This window comes from Balaenoptera ricei, chromosome 7, assembly GCF_028023285.1.
Source record: "Balaenoptera ricei isolate mBalRic1 chromosome 7, mBalRic1.hap2, whole genome shotgun sequence".
In the NCBI taxonomy this organism is placed as follows: Eukaryota; Metazoa; Chordata; class Mammalia; order Artiodactyla; family Balaenopteridae; genus Balaenoptera; species Balaenoptera ricei.
In genome coordinates this window covers 102,243,377-102,263,740 of record NC_082645.1, presented here as the reverse complement: position 1 = coordinate 102,263,740, position 20,364 = coordinate 102,243,377, and the positions used below count along the sequence as shown (strand labels likewise).

General features: G+C 53.9%; 1 protein-coding gene across 8 annotated transcripts in view; it reads left to right on the top strand.

Annotated features, from left to right (window-relative positions):
• The window catches only part of TNS1 (tensin 1), a 186,460-nt gene that overhangs the window by 134,474 nt on the left and 31,622 nt on the right, over positions 1-20,364 (top strand). For 4 of the 8 annotated variants that reach the window (XM_059928650.1, XM_059928648.1, XM_059928656.1 and 1 more), the window contains 5 exons: positions 2,692-4,245; positions 10,423-10,509; positions 15,577-15,773; positions 16,686-16,761; positions 20,246-20,338. In XM_059928650.1, the coding sequence (XP_059784633.1) occupies positions 2,692-4,245; positions 10,423-10,509; positions 15,577-15,773; positions 16,686-16,761; positions 20,246-20,338 (2,007 nt within the window). Of the gene's footprint in view, positions 1-2,691; positions 4,246-5,331; positions 5,395-10,422; positions 10,510-15,576; positions 15,774-16,685; positions 16,762-20,245; positions 20,339-20,364 lie in introns of all 8 variants that reach the window. The other 4 variants (XM_059928651.1, XM_059928652.1, XM_059928649.1 and 1 more) reach the window with 3 other exon arrangements.

Genomic DNA, 20,364 nt, shown 5'->3' with positions numbered 1-20,364 from the left:
AGGAATAGGCATTTCCATTTGTACTTGGCAAACGGAATTTAATTGAACAGTTTACACTTCTTCGATTTTCTTACTAAGCCTCAGTTGCCTGGCAGTTATTATCCTGATGTTGCTCCTGCGAACAGTAGCCCATGTCGGGGTAAATGAGGTCGTGGCAGAATAAGTTTAATATTGGCATTTTCAAAGTCAGTGAAGAGTAGGGCGTGGCCCAGAGGGCCAAGATATCAGGGAGTGGTAATCAGTGTGAATTCTCTCTCCCTGTCTTGGAAGATGCTTTCTTATCTCTCTTGCCAACAGCTTTTCTTTTGTGAACCCTAGTGAGATGCTGGAGTGGGTTTGCTTTCTCCTAGGAAGGAATACTCTCAGGTCTGCTCTGGTTTGCACCCAGTGGTTCTCATTGCCTTCTGAGTGTAAATGGGAGGCCATTGGACACTCCACCCTTTGCTTTGCTCCTCCCCCCTGCTTCCCGGCCTATGTGCGCATGGACCTGGGAGATGAGGGGCTTCAGGGGATGGAGGAGATCCCAGGCCCGGGAGGAATACTCTGTCATCTCATGGTGTGGGCTGGAGAGTCGGGCCAGGGCCTTAGGAATGGGCCAGCAGCTTTCCGGGTGCAGTGAGAAGGAAAGACAGCTCTTCAGACTGCCACTAAGTGGTGTGAGGGGCCCATCCTCACGGGAACCACCCTCCAAAATCTGAGTGGATGAGAGCCTTCTGTCTGCAATGCTTTTCTCCTCTGGAAACAGCCAGCCAGAGTCTCTTTTGTGTGTGTATAACATGGAGCCCGGTTCTTTGGAAGGACACAGCACGAGGGGCGGCCTCTCATCTACATTTCGGCCCCTTTAGGGATGATGCCATTTGAGTTGGGAGAGGCAGCATGTGTATAACTGCATCTTAGCAGCCTTTTGGGGTCCCGGCACAAGGGGCAGGTTTTCGGAGAATCAGACCTTTCTCAGCCAAAACCCTTTTCCAGTTCAGACCAGCGCCATCCCTGTGAGCCCTGGGCTGCGGCAACACTCTGGCCCAGTGTCACTTGGGGCCTGCTGCTGGCTGAGACCCCAAAGCCCCAGGGAAAACCGGGGGCAGAGAGATGGTTCTGGAGAGTTAAGTGACTGGGCAGAGCCTCCAGCCCCCAGGGGGTGTGTGTGGACGATGTGCCTTGTCGGGCATGTCGGTGCTAGTGCTTGGGTGACGTCACTTGGTTGGCCTGTGGTCTGTGTGTGTGTATGTTGATCAAGATGTTCCTGTTTTGCGGTTGTCTGATCACTTGTTTTTGGCCGTGGGCTTCTGTATGGGTGTTTATTTTTAGAGGCTGCCACTTCTGGCCTGAGGGCTGATCCTTGGGCATGGTAGGAGCTTGTATTTCCTGAAATGTTTGTGGCTTTAAATTTCAGTATTTATTTTGGGGTATTGCTGCTTTTTATGTGTTTATTCTGTGGGGGTGTGTGTGTGTGATATGACAGTGTAGAATAATAAAAAATTGTGTGGTCTTTGAAGTTCTGCTTTAGCTTTGATTTTAATTTAGTTTTTTAAAAATTCTAAATTAGTTCTGATTTAAAATCCCAGCTTTACCAAGTACTATGTGTCTGCAAATAAATGGTTTCACGTCTCAGTTTCTCCGTCTTTAAAATAGGCATAACAACCCTGACTCACAGGATTAGAAATAACATATGTGTAAATGTAGCAAAGTGTTCTCTGAATGTTAGCTATTAACATTAGTATTTGTGTATTTGTATCCACACCTGCTCTTTCTGACTGCGGTGCTTGGGCTGTCTGGTGTACTCCATGAGCGCATGCGTCTGGGTGTTTCATTTGGGTGATTTCTGGTGGGATTGTGTGTCTCTGGATGTCTTTGTACCTGGTTTTCTGTGTGTGAGTGTGTGTGTGATTGTTGGTGTCTGGGCTGGAGTCCGTGCACTGTTTGGGAGGGGGCTTTTTTTCTTGCCAGTTGGGGGCCTGCCTTGGAGGGGGAGGAAGGGAGGTGTGTGTGTTTGTGTGTGTGTGTCAAGGCTGGAAGCTGGACTGCTGACTGTACAGGGTGTGAAATCACTGAGTTCCTCTGGGCAGGGAAGTTCTTCGTTCCTGAGTCAGCCCTTTGGCCTCTAGCCACCCAGCGCTCACTTTTTCCTTTCAGAGAAAGTATTGCTCACGGGGTCCCCAGAGCATCTCAGACAAAATGGCACAGGGGGCACCTCTCCCTGCTGAAAAGCCTCTACTTTTGTGTTCTCAATCCCTAAGATGCTCCCTCCACCCTTGGCCCCTGAAGCTCCTTTCCAGAACCTCCACGGGCCCTGGCATTCAGAGGGAAACTGTGTCCTCTTTAACACCGGGCCTGCCGCCTTTGCTGGACCCCATCTTGGCCCAACACCCCAGGTCCTTGGGAGGCGAGTGCAGTGCCAGAGCCAGGCTTTGGACTGGGGGCATCTTGCCCCCAGGACCCCGGCCCAACCTTGGACTCCACTGCCTGGCCCTGACCCTGGGTGCAGGGGAGGGCTCTGCTCAAAAGCTCGGGGAAAGAGTCCTTTTGTCCTTTTGCCCTTCTGCCACCTTGGCTCTATCTCGGGGTGCTGAGAGGATTCCCTTTGGGGATCCAGGGAAGGGAAGCTTTCAGCTGCTTTCCTCGGGAGAATGAAGATGTCCCGCCTCCCACTGACATCTGCTGTCTGTCTCCCCTCTGGTCCCTCTCTCGTAGAGGTTGTGGGCCACACGCAGGGACCCCTGGACGGGAGCCTGTACGCCAAGGTGAAGAAGAAGGACTCCCTGCACGACAGCACCGGGGCCGTCAACGCCACGCGGCCCGCTCTGTCGGCTACCCCCAACCACGTGGAGCACACCCTCTCCGTGAGCAGCGACTCGGGCAACTCCACGGCCTCCACCAAGACAGACAAGACCGATGAGCCTGCCCCCGGCCCCTCCAGTGCCCCTGCTGCCCTGAGTCCCCAGGAGAAGCGTGAGCTGGACCGTCTGCTCAGTGGCTTTGGCTTGGAGCGAGAGAAGCAAGGCACCATGTACCACACCCAGCATCTCCGGTCCCGCCTGGCGGGGGGCCCTCCTGCGCCCTCCTCCGGCCGCCATGTTGTCCCGGCCCAGGTTCACGTCAATGGCAGGGCCTTGGCATCCGAGCGGGAGACAGACATCCTGGATGATGAGCTGCCCAACCAGGATGGGCACAGCGCGGGCAGCATGGGCACACTGTCCTCCCTGGATGGGGTCACTAACACCAGTGAGGGGGGCTACCCGGAGGCCCTGTCCCCACTGACCAACGGTCTGGACAAGCCCTACCCCGTGGAACCTATGGTCAATGGCGGGGGCTACCCCTATGAGTCTGCCAGCCGGGCAGTGCCTGCCCAAGCTGGCCACCCTGCCCCCATGCGACCCTCCTACTCTGCACAGGAGAGTTTAGCTGGCTACCAGCGGGAGGGGCCCCACCCAGCCTGGCCACAGTCAATGACCACCTCCCACTATGGCCATGACCCCAGCGGTATGTTCCGCTCTCAGTCCTTTCCGGAAACCGAGCCCCAGCTGCCCCCAGCTCCAGCCCGTGGGGGGAGCAGCCGGGAGGCTGTGCAGAGGGGCCTGAATTCCTGGCAGCCTCACCCACCTCCTCGCCAGCAGGAAAGAGCCCGCTTGGAGAGCCTCGGGCTCAGCAGGCCCAGCCCCCAGCCGTTGGCAGAGCCCCCCATGCCTGGCCTCCCCGAGTTCCCGCGGGCGGCCTCCCAGCAGGAGATCGAGCAGTCCATCGAAGCCCTCAATATGCTGATGCTGGATCTGGAGCCAGCCACGGCGGCCGCCCCACTGCACAAGTCCCAGAGTGTCCCTGGGGCCTGGCCAGGCGCTTCCCCGCTCTCCTCCCAGCCCCTCTCTGGCTCCTCCTCCCAGTCCCATCCACTGACCCAGTCCAGATCTGGCTACATCCCCAGTGGGCATTCCTTGGGCACCCCTGAGCCTGCTCCCCGGGCCTCCCTAGAGTCTGTCCCTCCTGGCAGGCCTTACTCACCTTATGATTATCAGCCGTGTCTAACGGGGCCCAGCCAGAGTTACTGTCCAAAGAGCCCAGCTGCCTCCTCCTCGTCTGCCTTCCTTCCAAACACCCAGAGCTCTCCGGGGCCTCAGCTGCCCCCAGTCTCTCTCCCTGGCCTCACCACTCAGCCTCAGCTTCCACCGAAGGAGGTGACTTCAGACCCATCCCGAACTCCAGAGGAGGAGCCATTGAACCTGGAGGGGCTTGTGGCCCACCGGGTAGCAGGTAAGAGCCTCAGGGACCATGAGTTCTGGGTATCCCCTCCTTATTCCCTCCACACCTTCCCTCTCTGGTCTTGGCTGGTTTTTCTGGAGCGAGGTGCAGGCCCAGCCATCACGCCTTAGCAGGTGCTGCTTTGGCCTGGGGAAGAGGCTGTCAGGAGCCCACATGCCAGCCATCCCTTCCTGAATTCATTGCCTGTTAGGCTCCAAGCCAGGCATTGAGGTTCAAAGATCAGTGTCTTTCAGGAATTTTCGGTCTAGTGAGGGAGCAGGTACACAGACAGATAATTCTAACAGAGAGCAATGTGTACTACAACAGAAGTGGGGACCAAAGCCCCAGACCCTGGGAAAGCAAGGTTTCCCATCTAGGGCAATCAGGGAAAGCTTCCTGGAGGTGGTGACTCCAGGGCTGGAGTACAAATTTTCTAGGCAGAGAGGAGATGCTCTCTGCAGCTGCCTGCAGTGGAGAAGGCCTGGAGAAGGTTGGAGGGAGGCCTCTGTGGACTCCAGTTCCCTTTTGAGACCTCCCAGAGGCACAGCAATGCCTGAGAGGGTGTCCTGAAGCCCTTGGGCTCCATCTGAGTGTTCAGCCCTGGTGCGTCCTTTCAGGATATTTCTCTGTTTCTGGGGAGGCCAAGATCCATCTTCTTGTTCAGCTGTCCTGCCAGTCCTTGCTTTAGGACCATCTCTGTATGGGAAGCAGGCACTGAGAAACAGATCCCCATTTCCTATCAGAGAATGGACTTATTCTCCAGAGAGAGGAGACAGAGTGGGGCAACCAGATGAGCTTACTGGGGAGATAAAGGCAAGAAATGGCAATGTCCAGGGCCATGTTGGGAGGGGCAGGAAGGGCTCCCTTCCTTCCCTCTGGCCTAAGCCTGTGACCATTCCATGGGGGCAGCCAAACTGGGCGGGAAATCCTATGAGTTGGTTTTATTGTGGAGGTGAAGCCCAGGCCAGGGTGAACCAGAGCCTGGGGCGAGGGGGACCTTGTGCCAAGCCCCTCAGCTGACAGGGTGGTGGGTAGTCAGGGAGCAGAAGGGGAGCCTGGGCAGCTGACTCTGCCTTCTGTCCCTTTTCCTAAATTTAGGGGAAGCTGAGTCACCATGCCAGCTACAAGGAGGAAGGGAGACGCCGTCCCTGAGGATGGATGGTGGGTTTAGGGAAGTAGCTGGGGCCAGGCCAGTTGGCTGTTGGGTTTGAGTCCAGGACCTGGTGTGGCGGCATGGACTCCCTGCTCGCTCCTGTACTTCAGAGCAGAGCACAGCCCCCAGTTCAACTATTGGTAACTTGAAATTGGCCATAATGACAGTACTCACACTATGGAAATTGGCAATCAAGGACTTCACCTGCCCTGGAGAGCTGGTCTAGCAGCACATCATTGTCTTTACCCAAGAGTCAAAGCATAATATGAGTAGCTCTATAACCTGAGGGGTGAAATGCTCCATGGGGGGTCCCCATGGGGCTGGTGTCTTCTACTTTTGTCCACATCTGGGCCCATGAGATAAGGAGTACCTGGCTTGTCAGCAGAAACCATTTTCCTCCTGGTTTTGTTGAAGGGAGAGGAATGGGCCCTCTCAATATTTTACAGAGTTGGGGTGGTGGCCTGAGGAATAGTGACACTCTAGTCTAATGATGGGCAGGATCCCAGGGGCTTTTCTCTGGGGGAGCAGGATGAGTTTCCTCCCTTTCACAGAACCCTCTGTATAGCTCTCCCAGAGCTTGCTCAGAAGGAAGCCATACTTTAATGGCCCTGGAAGGATGTCCATCTTGTAGTGGCTCTCCCCTCATCCTTTTCTTTCCTACCAGTTTCTGAGGTCTTGCTTCTCAACCTCCATATCCTGTAGCTGCTCAGGTTTTGGCTGCCAAGAAGTCATATGGAGGGAGGGATATTGTCGGCACAGTACCTGTGTCCTCCAACCCTGCTGTCATCTCCTCCACCAACTGTGAGTGACTCAGTCAGGAGAAGGGATAAGATGTGTAGAGGGGACAGTTATATTTGGTCTCCAGGGCTACAAAGGACCTCTTGGGTCCATGCCCTGTCATGAACAGTATTTCTTATGTCAGCAGGTCCTGCTTGCACAACTTCTTCAGTAGCCCTATCCGCAGTGCTTGTGTTGATAAAGATGCACCGGCAGGATTAATTTGTAGAACAGTCTAGGAGCCAAGGGATAGACTTTCAGCACTGCCTTTTTCTTCTCATTTTACATTCTTCTGCAAGAAGCTGGAATGTAAGCTTCAACATGAGTAACCTCAGATCTGAGGGAGAACCTCTATATGGTCATCAGTATGATCTGGTTTCTCCTGGCCTTTCTCCCTCAAGTCTGCTCTTTCTTCCTTGGCTGTCAACTGAGGCTGTCATACCTCAGTTCTATGTCCTTGGTTCATCCCACTTTGATCCAACTACTCCTTATGTCTTATTTCAGCTTAGCTCTCAGAGTATGTAGGGTTAGTTTTCTTAACTTGATAAAGGGTAGGTACTGTAGCACATGTCACACTTTCTTGTGAAACATTAGAATTAGAAGCATTCCCATTACACCAGGGACACAACAAAGCTGCCTGTTATCACCACTATCATTTAACATTGTATTGGATATCCCAGCCAGTGCAATAAGACAAGAAAAAGAAATAAGAGTCATAGTTGTTGAGTCCAATCAAGTTATCTTATGATCCTGATTCTGTGACTGTACTGATCTCAGGTGTCTCTAGAGGTAGAGATTTCAATGCATATTGGAAATCAGAAGTTGATCTTATCCTTAAGGAGTCTAGAGTTTAGAAAGGGGAAAGAGAACTGGAACTTTAAAATGAAGTTATTTGTAATAAGAGAGGTATGAAGAAAGTTCTGTGGGAATGAAGAAAAAGGAAAGATCACTATCAGCTGGAGAGATTGGGGAGGCTCTTTGTTGAGTGTGGGTTTTATAGAGCCTTGGAAGATGGGTAGGACTTTGAAAATGGGTGAGGTCATTGGAGAGAGAGGGCTCATAATGAAGATAGGAAAACTTAAGGCATGTTTGAAAAATAGAGTGGATTGAGAGCATATAGGCTGTGTGAGAGAGAGTCAAGAAAGGTAGCCTGGGGCCTGCGTCTGTTTGGTTTTAATATCAGACTAAGGAGCTTGAATCTTACCTAGGGGCAGTGTAGGAAGCCATTACTGTGTTTAGGAGAGGATGCCATGATCAGGGCTGTAGTTTAGGAAGATGTATCTGGTGGGTCTGGGCAGGAAGGATACAAAAGGGGAGAGACTTTGAGCTGGGAGATGCTAGGAGCTTATTAGCTAACCTAGGTGATGGGGGCTAAGTTAGGGTGCTGACCATGGAAATGAAAAAGAAGAGATGGGTGCCAAGGATGCTGTGGTGGAGAACTGATACATTTATAAGTTGATTGGATGTAGTAGGTGAAGAAGAGGGAGACATCAAAGATAATTCTGAGGCTCCATGTATAAAAACAGAATGATGGTTCCATTAATAAGCCAGAAGTTAGCAGGAGGAGCAGGTTTGGTGTAAGATGAAGACCTCAGTATTAGATACGTTGAATCTGAGTGACAGTGGAGCTCCAGGTAGAGATGTATGGAAGGCAATCAGACATCTGGAATTGGAGCTCAAAAGAGTGGAAAGAGCTATAGATTTGGTAGTCATCCTCACAAAGGTAAAGGTTAAAGCTTTGTGCATGGATGAGATCTCTATATGTCAGAGGGCATGGAGAGAAAAGAACTTAGAATGAAATGGCCATGAGGGAATGGAGGTCATACAGGGGACTAAGAACAAATGTTTAGGACAGAGAGAGGACACTAGGACAGTGGGTCGTCACAGAAGTCAGAATAGTAAAGGGTTTCCTGGAGGAGGGGTGGGAGGTTAGCAATATCATTGTGGAGAGATCATGAGGAGAAGGACTCAGGAAAATTCACTGGGCTTGCCAATTAGGTGGCCCCAGTGATTTTCAAAGGCATATTTTCAATAGAGTGGTGGTGACAGAAACCAGACAGAGATTGAGGAGTGAGAGATGAGAGGGTGCAGACAGCATATCAACCAGTCTTTTGAGTGGTTTTGTGATAAAAGGGAAGAGGGTGGTAGCTAAAGAGGGTAGCAAGATACTGAGAACTTCTTTCTGTGAATATAGGAGCCATGAGAATGTTTTTAGAGGGGGAGGAGAGAGAGGTTGAATATGGAGGGAAGAGGGAGAAGAAAAAGATATAAGAGAGAGAGAAAGAAATTGATAGAATAGGTCTCTATGGAGGTAAGGGGAGTTAGGCTTAGGAACCCAGGTGGATAATTTAGGCTCAACCAGGAAGTGAGGTACCTCTTCATGAAATAAGAATAGAGGATGGATACAGATATAGGGAGATATTGGTGTCAAGCCTTGGGAGCTTGAATTGAGAACCCAATTTTTATATTTCATCATGGAAATAGGAGATGAGATCAAGGCCCATTCCATCATTCATTCAATGTGTGCTCTTAATCCATGCTACATGCTAGCCTAGGTTCTGGAAAAATGGTGGTAAACAAAAGAGATAAAGATCCTTTTTTTAAGAAGTGGAAATGGACAATAAACAAATAAGCAAATACACATATGATATGTCAGATGGGTGATAAGTGCCATAGAGATAAAATAAAGCAGTGAAATGCCAATGAGGGGTGAAGGGTTGGGGGGGGATGGTTGGATGGTCAGGGAAAAGGCTTCACTGGGCAGGGAGGGAATGTGCCAGATGGAATAGCAAGTGCAAAGGTTCTGAGGTGGGAGTGTGCCTGATACGGGGAAAGTAGGGGGCCCGAAATCAGAGAGGGAATGAGAATGGGGACCAGCTTTCTGTGGGCCTTGTAGGTGATCATAAGACCTTTGGCTTATACTCTGCATGGTGTGAGAAGCCTTAGGAAGGATTTGGGCAGAGGAGTGACATCATCTGACTTGTTCTAAAAGCATCAGTGTGGCCAGGATGGAAGGAGGGAGACCAGTTAGGAGGCTGGTGCTTTTGATCAGGATGGTATCTGGAGATGGTGAGACATACTCAGATTGTAGACATATTTTGGAGGTGTCACCATCAAGATTTACAGAGAGACTAGACATGGGATGTGAGAGAAGGAAAAGTCGAGGTTTCTGGCCTGAGCACCTAAGGGATGGAGTTGCTCTTTATTGAGATGGAGAAGAATGTGGGAAGAGCAGGCTTAGAGGTGATATCAGAAGTGTGATTTTGGCCACGTTAGATTTGAGGTGCCCATGAAATGTCCAAGACAGTTGGATGTATGAGTCGGGAGTTTATGAGGGAGAGATTGGAGCTTAGAAATGTGGGAGTTGTCAGTATATGATGTCATGTGAAGTAAGGCACTGCATGATATCACCCAGGGGGGTGAGCACAGAGAGAGAAGGATTGAGTTCTGGAGCCTTGAACATTTAGCAATTTGAGACATGAGGAGGAACCAGCAAAGAAACTGGTATGGAGCAGCTTTTGAAGTGGAGGAAACTCAAAGGGTGTGGTTCTCTGGAAGCCAGGAAGGGGTGATATTGGCCATCCAGCAGGCTCATCTTAAGGACTTTTCGGTGGTACCCAGCAGTTTGGGGCAGGAGTAGAAAATCCTAAGTGGCTCCCATGGAAGAGGGTTACTAAGAGGGGTGTGATGGAAGAATGAAGGGCTGAGGGATGCCCCGATGCTCGGGAAGATGACCCTCGGGCTCAGACTGGCAGGGTCACTGCCAAATCCAGGAAGAAGCAGGTGACCGTGAGAGGAGAAAGGTCCTGGGATGGGGTCATGCTGACCGTGAGGGAGGGTGAGGTATGGGGCCACAGGATTGAAATCTGGTCCCAGGCTGGCACCTTCCTACTCCACGCTGGGGTTGGAAAAGAGAGAGGTGGGTGGCGTCCTGCTGGACAGCAGAAAGTCCAGCTGCCCTTTGGAGAAGCGAGACCCTAGATCCACCCTCTCATCTTGTCTGACACCCTGCCCGCCTCCCTCCAGCTTGTGGCCAGAACCCAGACTCAGAACACTGACTAATCTTGATTTTCTCTTTGTTTTTGTTTTGTTTCGTCTTGTTAAATGCCTTGTCCCTGGCGTTCTTCGTGTGTCCCGTGTGCATCTGTCCCCTGTGCCGTGGGCGTGGTGCCTTCCTTGCCCGGTGTCCTCCCCTCCACCCACCCCCCCCTTCCCTGCTTGCCTCCCCGCTGCCGGCTCCCCGGGGTGGGGGTGAGCAGCGTACAACGCCAGGCTGCAGGGCACTGGGCAGAGTGTCGGCTCCGGGCACCCTCCTCTCCACCGGCTCCGATCTTCCTCTCTCTCTGGTTGGTTCCTCTCCCCGCTTCCGCCTTTATGACTTGCCTGAGCTCTCCGTTTCTTTCTTTTCCCTTCCTCCTTCATGTGCTGTTCCTCCAAATTTTTGCCCACTTTCTTCTACCTCCTCATTTCCCATTTCCTCCTCACTTTTCTTCCTCTCCCTCTTCTGTTCTCTCTCTTTGCCCCTCACTTCTTTTCTCACTGCCCCCTTCTTCCTCCTGCCTCCCTCCTCTCTGCATGAGTGAGTGCTCCCACTTCTGCATGGACACGGCCTGATGCTTCCAGCCTTGGCCTTCCCTGCTGGGAACAGGGTCCGGGGTGACGAGATGAACTTTCAGCCTCCCCATGGGCACACGGGCCTTTGCAACAAGGGTGCTCAGTGAGGGTTTGGGACAGCCCGGCTCTCCAGCCACCTTGGCCAGATCACCTGGGCTGCCCGGCCAGAGCCTCAGCAGGAGCCAGGCCAAGCTCTGCATGGACCAGCAGGCACAAGACACAGAGTGGTGCCCTGGCACCTGCTGCTCTGTCCATTCTGGAGCACAGCACTCCCTGGGGACAGGGCACTCCCTCTGACCTCATCCTGAATCTCTGATCCTAGGACCCATGGCCAAGAGTCAGAAGCCCTGGGTGTGGTCCTGGCTTTTCCTGTGACCACCTCTGTGACACTCCCGGACAAGTCTCTGAATTGCTCAGAGCTCTGTCTCCCAATGTGACAAATGGAGGATCGTAGCCTTGCCAAGTGCCTTGTGCATGGTGGCTTGATGTGCCCCAACATGGTGGACCCTCCATCAAGAGTCACGTTGCTCTGTTAGAGGGTGATGTCATCCACTAGTGTCTCCCACCAGCTCTTGGACATACAACCCCTAGACTTTTAGCTCTGGGGAGGGAATCACCTCATCCCTTCCCTGCTCCTCGGAGCCCAGAGGCCCAGGTCAGGGAGAAGACGATGTGCTCAGGCTTACCCCAGGCCGTGGCCTTGAGCAGTTCCGGGAAAAGGCTTGGGGGTGGGGCGGGGTGGGAACTGATGACTCCCAGCGGCAATATCTGGTGCTCTCACGGCCCCTCCTTCTCCCAGTCCATGGATAATGGGGAGACGGTCCTAGCAGAATGCCCCCTGTCCCCCTCCTCTCCTGTCCCTCCGTCTTTTCTCGGCCCAGTGATGGGGAGTGCAGGGGTTTGGGCAGTTCTGGGGGGTCCTGAGGGGAGCTGGCATGGCTTGCCCTGGGGCTGCTAGTGTGGTTGCCGTGTGGCTTTCTGGTGCCCTGGCCCAGCAGGTGGCCTCCCGGATCCCCTCCCTTCTGGAGCCCCAGGCAAGCAGTCGGACACCCAGCCCCGCCACCTGGAGCTGAGGAATCCAGTTTTTTGGAAATTGGAAGGCTGGAAAGAAGAGCTGGGTCTGTCGGGGTGGAAGCGGCCAGTCCTGGGGCGGGTAGGGGAGGCATGTGATGAAGCCTGACACCAGGGCATATGTCCATGGAACTCGGGGGCGGTGGTCAGCCCTGCTCTATCTATTAACCAGGTGTATTGATGTGTGTTAGGGCTACAGCCCCTAGAATTGCCCGTGTGTGTGTGTGTGTGTGTGTGTGTGTGTGTGTGTGTGTGTGTGTGTGATGAAGGGGATTCACGGCCTCAGTTCCAGCCCACTTTAGGGGAGTCTTGGAGCCAGCTGTTCCCCCGAGCACAGTACCATCCTGGGGAGCAGAGTGAGGACCCCGGGAGATGGGGCTGCTCCGGCCCCTTGCTCTTCAGGTCTGGTGGTCAATGTGGAGGCCCCGGGCTGAGGTGACCACTGTCCTCCAGGAGGACGGGAAGGTCCGATGCCCACAGTGTGTGAGCAGCCCTTGGAGGATGACAAAGGGCTTCTGGATGTAGTGCATTATTATCCCAAAGGCCACTTTCTGGCCGCTCCTCATGCTGCCGGGGCTGGAAGACTGGACTCACCAGCTTTCCTGGGAGGACCTTCCAGAGTCCCTTGCCTGCCTCTCTTTCCCCCTCTCTTCATGAGCTTCCTCCGGCCCCCGTTCTCCTGCTGGGGCAGGGCTGAGTGTGGAGGTTCTGAGGGTGACTGTGACCCACACCGTCCTGCCGGGCTAAGGCTGCGTGCGCCCACACGTGTCTGTACGTGTGTGTGTAAGCGTGTGCCTATGTGTGTGCAGGGAGCGGGGCACGCAGACGGAGGCCCTGAGAGTGGGGCCGGGGCCAGGAGACCAAGGAAGTCCTGGGGTCAGGGGTGGGGGAGGGGAGGAGGCCGGTGGGGAGTGCGGGCCTATTTTTATTATCCGTCAGCCTCTGGGACACGAGGGAATGGTGTTCTCTCTCTGACACTGGCCGTCAGCTTGTGTCCAGACGTCCCAGCTTGGCTGAGGAACAATGGGGCTCTCTCTCTCCCCTCTGCCATGGCCCGTCTCCCCTCCCGTAGAGAGAGACAAGAGAGAGGGAACATGGCTCTCCAGGCGCTCCGGGGCAGATCTGGGACTGCCAAGGCGGACAACAGTGGGACACTGTGTTCAAAGAATGTGAGAGGCCCAGGCTGGCCACGGAGGCCGTGGGCGCTCTGCGGGAGAGGGGCTGTCCCCGTGGGAGTGGTATGCCGGGGCTTCCCCCTTCTGCAGAGGGAGGCTCTGCCCTGCAGGACCCTAGCTCTTTGGACGGCAACCTGTCCATCCCCCCTGCCTCTGGACAGAGCCGGTCCCACTCCAGTGGTGGTGGAGAGACGGCTTGAAGAGGTGTGATTGCCCTCAAGTGTCTGACCGCCTTGGGCCAGGTCTCGCATCCTCCAAAGCCCGGAAGCCCCTCCAACGGTCCAGCCTCTTCTCCGGGCCGCTGCAACCCTCTGCATCCCCAGAATGTGGGGGATGTCCTGGGTGCATCGGGGAGAATGTTTCTGTCCCTCTGGGAGACTTAGGGCCTCGAATTGAAACAGACCCAATTTTCGAGGGCAGATATCGGATCCCCAAACAGGGAAACTGGCCACCCTTTGCAGACCACCCCTTGCAGACCTGTCACGGGGACCTGCCAGAAAGAGGCTGCGGGTCTGGGCGAGCCGGAACTGAGAGCAGCCCTAATGCGTTTCTTTTAACCTTGGGGCTGAAGTTGGTTCCAAACCCCAAAGGCCTTTCCCAAATGGGCCTCCTTTGTCACGATTATTATTAGAAAATCAATGGCTACGTCTCTTTCTCTCTAATGTTTTTGCCAGGAGTGGAACCAGCAGCGGCTTTGGACCAAGCTGCCCCGAGGCCTGAGGGGGAAGGGGGCTCGGTGGTGGGGGGAGCACGGCCGAGGACAGGGCCGGTTGGGGTGCAGGCTGCTTCTCTGAGGGCTGGCGGCCTGGGGTAGCTGTAGGGTCCCGGCTGTTGCTCCACCCTTCAGAGCCGGGCCCCATCTTTCATCCGTGTTGATGCTCATAGCAGCCCCTGCTTAGGACTCTGCGACCCCCATTTTTCTATTCTGAAAATAAAGGTCCTTCGAGGCAAGGGGTTTATTTGCTTTAAGTAAAGCAGTTGTGAGTCTGGTTTACTGTCTTTAGCCAGGGCTCTTTTTTCCTCGGTTGAGATGGTAGGCAGATTGCCTCTGATTAATGAAGAGCCCGAAGTGGAGCCTCAGATCATCCCCACCCCCACGAAAAAAGAAAGCACACCGCCCCACCCAGCTACCTTCTGCATTTACATGTGCTCTCCAGACGGGGCTCCTAATTATGAGATAATATGAGTGCATGTCTTGGAGTGATGGTGTGAGTGTTTGAGAGTATGTGTCCATCCCTAGACTTGGCAGCCGGCAGCCTGCTGTTCATGACAAGTAGGGAGTTTTCCCAGCCTGTGCTTGTCATGGCAACCTTAGTGGCTGCTCCAGGCTGGAGCTGATGGGCCCCCAGGGCCATGCAGACCCCACTGTGGAGGGTAGATGGTGATTCAGTCTGAATGAGGGTGATTTCTGCTTGGCTGAGCTGGCGTGTTCCTGGGGCCAGCAGTGTGTGTGTGTGTGTGTGTGCGTGTGTGTGTGTGTTGTGTGCATGTGTGCCACGTGGCGGTTGGTCTGCCCACAAGTGTTGGCCTGAGGCTGCTGTGGCCAGGGTCTCACGAGACCTTTGATAAGTCCCAGCAACTCTCCTCACCTACCCTCTCGGGTGGTGGTGAAGGCAGGGCTGGGAATTTCCTCCTGCAGGATAATGAGGACAAGGGGCCCGCCCTCAGGCTGGGTCTTGGCCTCTGGGCCCCGGGGAATAAGTTCTCTAGGATTCTGGAGCCAGCTCAGTGAGGCAATGGGTTTCGTGCTGCAGCCCAGCTGTGGGAAGAGGGAGCGGGAAGGGAGGAGGGTGAGATTAACAACATCCCCAGGCCTGCGGAATGGAAGGGAAGTGCACAAAAGCAGATGGGGCACATGGCTTCAGGCTCTTTGCCTGCTGCTCTGCTGGGAGAGGCAGGCTGGAACCTGGGCCATCTTTGGGGCAAGAGAAGGGTGGACAGATAAGGGGCCAGCATAAAGGAAGTGGGAAGGAGCTTTCAGAGGTGCACTGGATGAGGGTTGGGCGATCCCAGAGAAGGCCAGCAGTATTCCGGGGGCCAGCTGGGGCTGGGGACACTGTGACAAGACTTAGTCATTTCTTGGTTTCTTCTCGGGAGCACCATTTGCAAGATGATGCATCATTCATTCTTTCCAAAAGTCTTCCCCGCGGGCCTGGTGTTGCTTGTTGGTTGATGCAGTCGCCTTGGAGACTGACTCTCCTCCCTCCCCCACCTTCCCTCTTTTGCCTGGAAGCTCTGGCCCTCTGCCTCCGGGGCTTGGAAGAAGTTGACATCTGTTTCTTGTATCAGTCCTTTGTGCTCTGGGCCCGAACCCTGTGCAGAGTAGAGATTCTTGGTGAAGCCCAGCCAATCTAAGCCGATCCCCCACCCTGCAGAGAAACCGGGGTGTGGGCAGAGGGAGGCTGGTGGGAGGATGTGCTGAGGGGAGACAAGCCCAGCTCCAGCTTGGCCCCCTGGGCTAAGATGCACTGCCTTCTCTGGGGGAATTAGGCCCGATGGATCCTTTCCCCCACATTATGCTCAGTGCCCTCTATGTCCTGCCCTTCCTCCCAGGGGTGCAAGCTCGGGAGAAGCAGCCTGCAGAGCCCCCAGCACCTCTCCGGAGGCGGGCGGCCAGCGATGGGCAGTACGAGAACCAGTCGCCAGAACCTGCATCCCCCCGTAGTCCTGGGGTTCGCTCCCCTGTCCAGTGCGTCTCCCCAGAGCTGGCTCTCACCATCGCTCTCAATCCTGGAGGGCGGCCCAAAGAGGTGAGTCCTGGGGCCACAGAGGGTAGCAGAGCCCACCTGAACTATTGAGCAACTTGATGGTTAACTGGGCAGCAATGACCTGTCAGTAAACTCAGTAATTTTTCCTCCCTGCATCCTCAGCCTAGGTCTCCTCTCAGGCTTGTGGAATCTGGAGCCCATTTCCTTCACTAAATAGCTTTTATGCCCCTACTTCTTCCATGAACACTGAGACTGAGGTTCCCTTCTTGATTCCTAAAGGGCACCCCTTAGTAGGGTGGTAAGGATCCTGGGTATGATGTAGGTGACCACAGTCTCTAAACTCCAAGCCAGATCCTAGAGACTGACTTTGTTTTTGAGCCCTTTCTAGACGTAGGGTTTTCTTGGGAGATCAAATTTCAATGTCAAATTGTTTGTATTTCTGAGACGGTTCAGTAGTTTGAGGAAGTAGGTCTTAAACTTTAGCGAGCATAACAATCACCAGGGAATCTACTAAAAATGTAGATCCCCAAGTCCCCCCTCCAGAGATTCTAGCCTATTAGACCTGGGATGGGACCCAAGAATCTTCATTTTAAACATGCACCTGGAAGATTCTGATGTGAGTGGCCCATATTTGATAAAATCCAGGTTAACAAGTCATTCTGGATATAAATGGCTTTTGGACATCTTTTCTCTCTTGCCTTCAGTCCCCTGCCCCCAGCGCCTTCTCTTTGGCCCTGTTGTGAAATATTTCCAAGGCAGGTGCTGCCGGACCATGGCCTTGCAGATAGCCACTTTCTATTCTCTTGGCTGCAAGGAGTTGTTGCGCTCACGGATGGCGAGGATCTCCCTTTGACCTCTGTGTTTACCGGGGGAGGGCGGCGGTCAGGCTGGTTAACTGGGAACTCCTCCTCTTCAGGGTCACAGCCACTGTTTTCCTCCCTTGTTCTTCTGCAGCCCCATCTGCACAGCTACAAGGAGGCCTTTGAGGAGATGGAGAGAACCTCCCCGACCAGCCCACCGCCCAGTGGGGGTAAGAACTTCACACTCAGCCTGCCTTCCCTGGGTCCCCTCTGGCCTGTGTAAGCACCCAGGTTTGGGGGTGCTGGCAAAGTTGGGAGGGGCCAGAACCGGTCCTTCTCATCCCTATGGCTCATTTTACTTCAGCTTCTCTCCCCCGCTTCTATTCTTTTCTGCCGTCCACGCTCACACGTCTATGGATGCAGCAGCCACAGTCCTGGGATCTGAACTGACCTACAGTGGGGCCCCTGGACTCCCGTATTATGGAGTTTGCTGGTTGCTGAGAGTCTTCGCATCCTATGTGCAAAACATCCCCCATCCTAAAGGGACTCTTTGTGACTTGCTGGTGTGTCTCTGAGACACCCCTTGACCTTCTTGCTTCTGACCCCCATTTTTGTCTGCATCCAGGCACCTCTTCCACTTCAGGCAACCTATTTAGTTTCCACCGAGGAAAGAAAGGCTCAGAACCCTCAGGCTGACCGTATCCCCATCTCATTCATCCCTTGGCTTCCAGACAGGAGCCTTTAGTCTGTATCCCCCTGATGCTCTCACAGGAGAGGCAAATCCCTGAAGGGCAGAGACATTTTTACCCAAAGAGAAGACCTGCATGAGCCCAGGAGAGGGGCAGTGTTCCTTTTTGTGGTAGAAGAGACATGAGGAGGAGCTGGAGGAGGCCGGGGAAAGCAGTGATGGAGCAGTACCAGGCTGTGAAGGACTCAGGGTCCCTGTGAGAGGCCCGGGTCGGCAGAGGTAGAGAGGCTGGCGATGCTCCAGGATCAGATTGGGTGGGCCCTGCCCAGGCTATTCATTTGTCCCGCTGAGAGGGGAGGAGGGTGAGGACAAGGGAGTTGGAGCTGGCCATGCGTTCTCCTGGTGGTCGGCTGTCCTGCAGAGGGGAGGAATGTGACACCAGTACCTGGCCCCTGTGCCAGCAGAACTCGTGTTGGCTACCATCTTGGACAGGCAGGAGGCTGAAGCTATGAGTGGATGCCATGGCTGTCCAGTGGAAAAATAACACGAGCCATGTTTGCACTGGAGAATTTACTAATAGCTCTATTAAAGAACATACAGGAAACTGGAGAAAGTAATTGTAATGATTTTTAAATTTAACTCAAAATATCCAAAGTATTATCATTTCAATAGGTAAATCGAAATAAAAATATTAATGAGATATCTTACAAGCTTTTTAAAAAATATCTAAAAAGAGGCTGGGGAAATTAATTTTAATAATAGATTTTATTTAACCCCAAGGATCTAAAATATCATTTCAACATGTAATCAGTATGAAGAGATATTTCACATTCTTGTTTCATACAAGGTTGAAATCACTGTGTGTTTCACACTTACAACTTTGTTTAGACTGGCCACACCACCGGTGTTCCTTAGCCCCACGTGGCTCATGGCTACCATATTGGACAGTGCAAGCCCAGGGCAATCTGCTCGAGATACCTCTGTGCCTTTTATGACTCGTGGAATGTCTCTCCCTGGTCTTAACCCCCCACCTTCACACCTGCTCCAATTCCCTGTGGGTCCAAATAGCCAGGATCCTGGCCAGCACCCTGTCTGGGATGAAGCCATCTGGGCTGGGCTAGAGTTGGGTTCTGCCACATGTTTCTGTTCGCATTCTTCTCTCCCTCCCCTTCTCCCCTTGGCCAACCCCGAGAGCCCTGGGCAGGGAGAATAAGTTAGAGGTTTCCTCCATGCACAGAGGCGGAGAAATGCGAGGAATTCTTCTCTCAGGAAGCCAAGCCTTGCCAGGCTTCAGGGCCACCCACTTGTCTGCCTCAGCAGATGGGCCAGATTCCTGGGGACTGAGGACAGGAGTGATTAGGGAGTTGGAGGTGCTGAGGGGAGCCTAGAGAAACCTCCCACCGCCTCTGTCCCCTTGTCCCCTTCACCTCCTTTCACTGGTCCACCTGTGCCTCTGCTGCACCTGCTGGGCAAACACATGCAAACTTGTGGGCTGGACAGGCTTCGTGGTCATTCCACAGACAGTGGTCTCTGAGGCTGGGCTCATTCTTCCATAATTAATCACATTCAAAGTTGCAAGATACCTCTGTGTGTGTGTGTGTGTGTGTGTGTGTGTGTGTGTGTAATGAGAGAAAGAGGGACACACAGGAGCATGCAGGCCTAGACCTACGCCATGGCTAGATGTTTGTGTCTGTACATATTTGTCCCCTCTGCTGTATTTGTCTGTTGGGCATCTCAGGGTTACAGTGGAGAATAGGGGTGGGCCACCCATCTGGACTCTTGCGATGCCTCTGTATTCCCCCAGACACCTATGTACACACCAGCATGTGCACAGATAAGTTATTTAAATTGCTTTCATTGAAAGATTATATTTTGGGGGGTTAGTTTCCTATAGGTCTCACTGTCTTTGGGGAGAGGGAGGAGGTGCCAGGGAGGGTCCCGGAGCTGCTGTGTGGGACCTGGGCACCCAAGGGGCACAGCTAGTCTGTTGAGGCCATCGGTGTGGGGCAGGCAGTCTTGGGCTCTGGCACCTGTGCGGCTGCATGTCCTCAGCAGCTGTGGCCTCTGCAGGGTCCCGAGAGCTGCGGCCGGAGACACAGAGCTCATTTCTTTACTTGTCCTCAGAGGTGTGTTAGGAGACGTGGCAGCTGCCGCTGAGAAATCTCGTGACTGGGCATAGCAACTGCCCTGCAGCTCAGCTCGGAGTCCGGCCACGTCCTTGGCTAATGGGAGAAAGCCTGACCGCCCTTTGTGACCTTGTGTGTTATGTGGCACTTCCAACCCAGACGGGCGGCTTGGGAGGGAGCTGGGGCTCGTGCAGGGTGGTGGTGCTCTTGGCCGAGGATTGTAGAGATGGGGCTTCTCCCTCTTCCAGAACACAGAGGTTTGGCGGTTAAGAGAGCCCCCTGTTGAGAAATTCTCTCTTCGTGGGGCTTGCAAGAGACCTGTTTGGCTGGGGGCCAAAGGCCTGTGGCCGAGGGCTAGCCTGGGGACTCAGGGTTCTGCTGGTGGTCCCTTGTCCTCCTTCTGTCCTTTACATGTTGTGCTGTCTTGATACTCCATTTTCTTTAAGTCCATCTGCCTGTGTGTGTGTGTGTGTGTGTGTGTGTATGTTTGTGCGTGCCTGTTTGTTTGGGGGCGGGTAGGGAAAGTGAGAGAAGGGGGTTAGAGAGAGAACAACATAGAGCAAGGCAGAGGGCACCTGAGAAACCAACGTGTATGTTATAAACCACGGCCGTGTGGAGGGACCATAGCAAAGGAACTCAGGGCCTAGGGATAGAAATTACTTTCTGGATGTTGAGGGGCAGGGCCATTTGCTGACTTCCTTTAGCCTCTACGCTGTGGAGAAACACAGAGACGGGAGAGGGCGGTGGGAGCCACAGCAGCGTCCCCGGGGCTGGGGCTGGTTCGTCCGCTCGGCCTTCTGCTGCCCACCCTCCCCGACACGCCCAGGCTCAGGAGGGGTCCTCTCCCCACCCCATCACCCGCGCTCACTGCTGGGGTCTCGCCTCTTCTTCTCGGCGCAGTGCGCTCCCCTCCAGGTCTGGCCAAGACACCTCTGTCTGCTCTGGGCCTGAAGCCCCATAACCCAGCCAGCATCCTGCTGCACCCCACCGGCGGTGAGTGGTTCCAGTGGGAAGGGAGG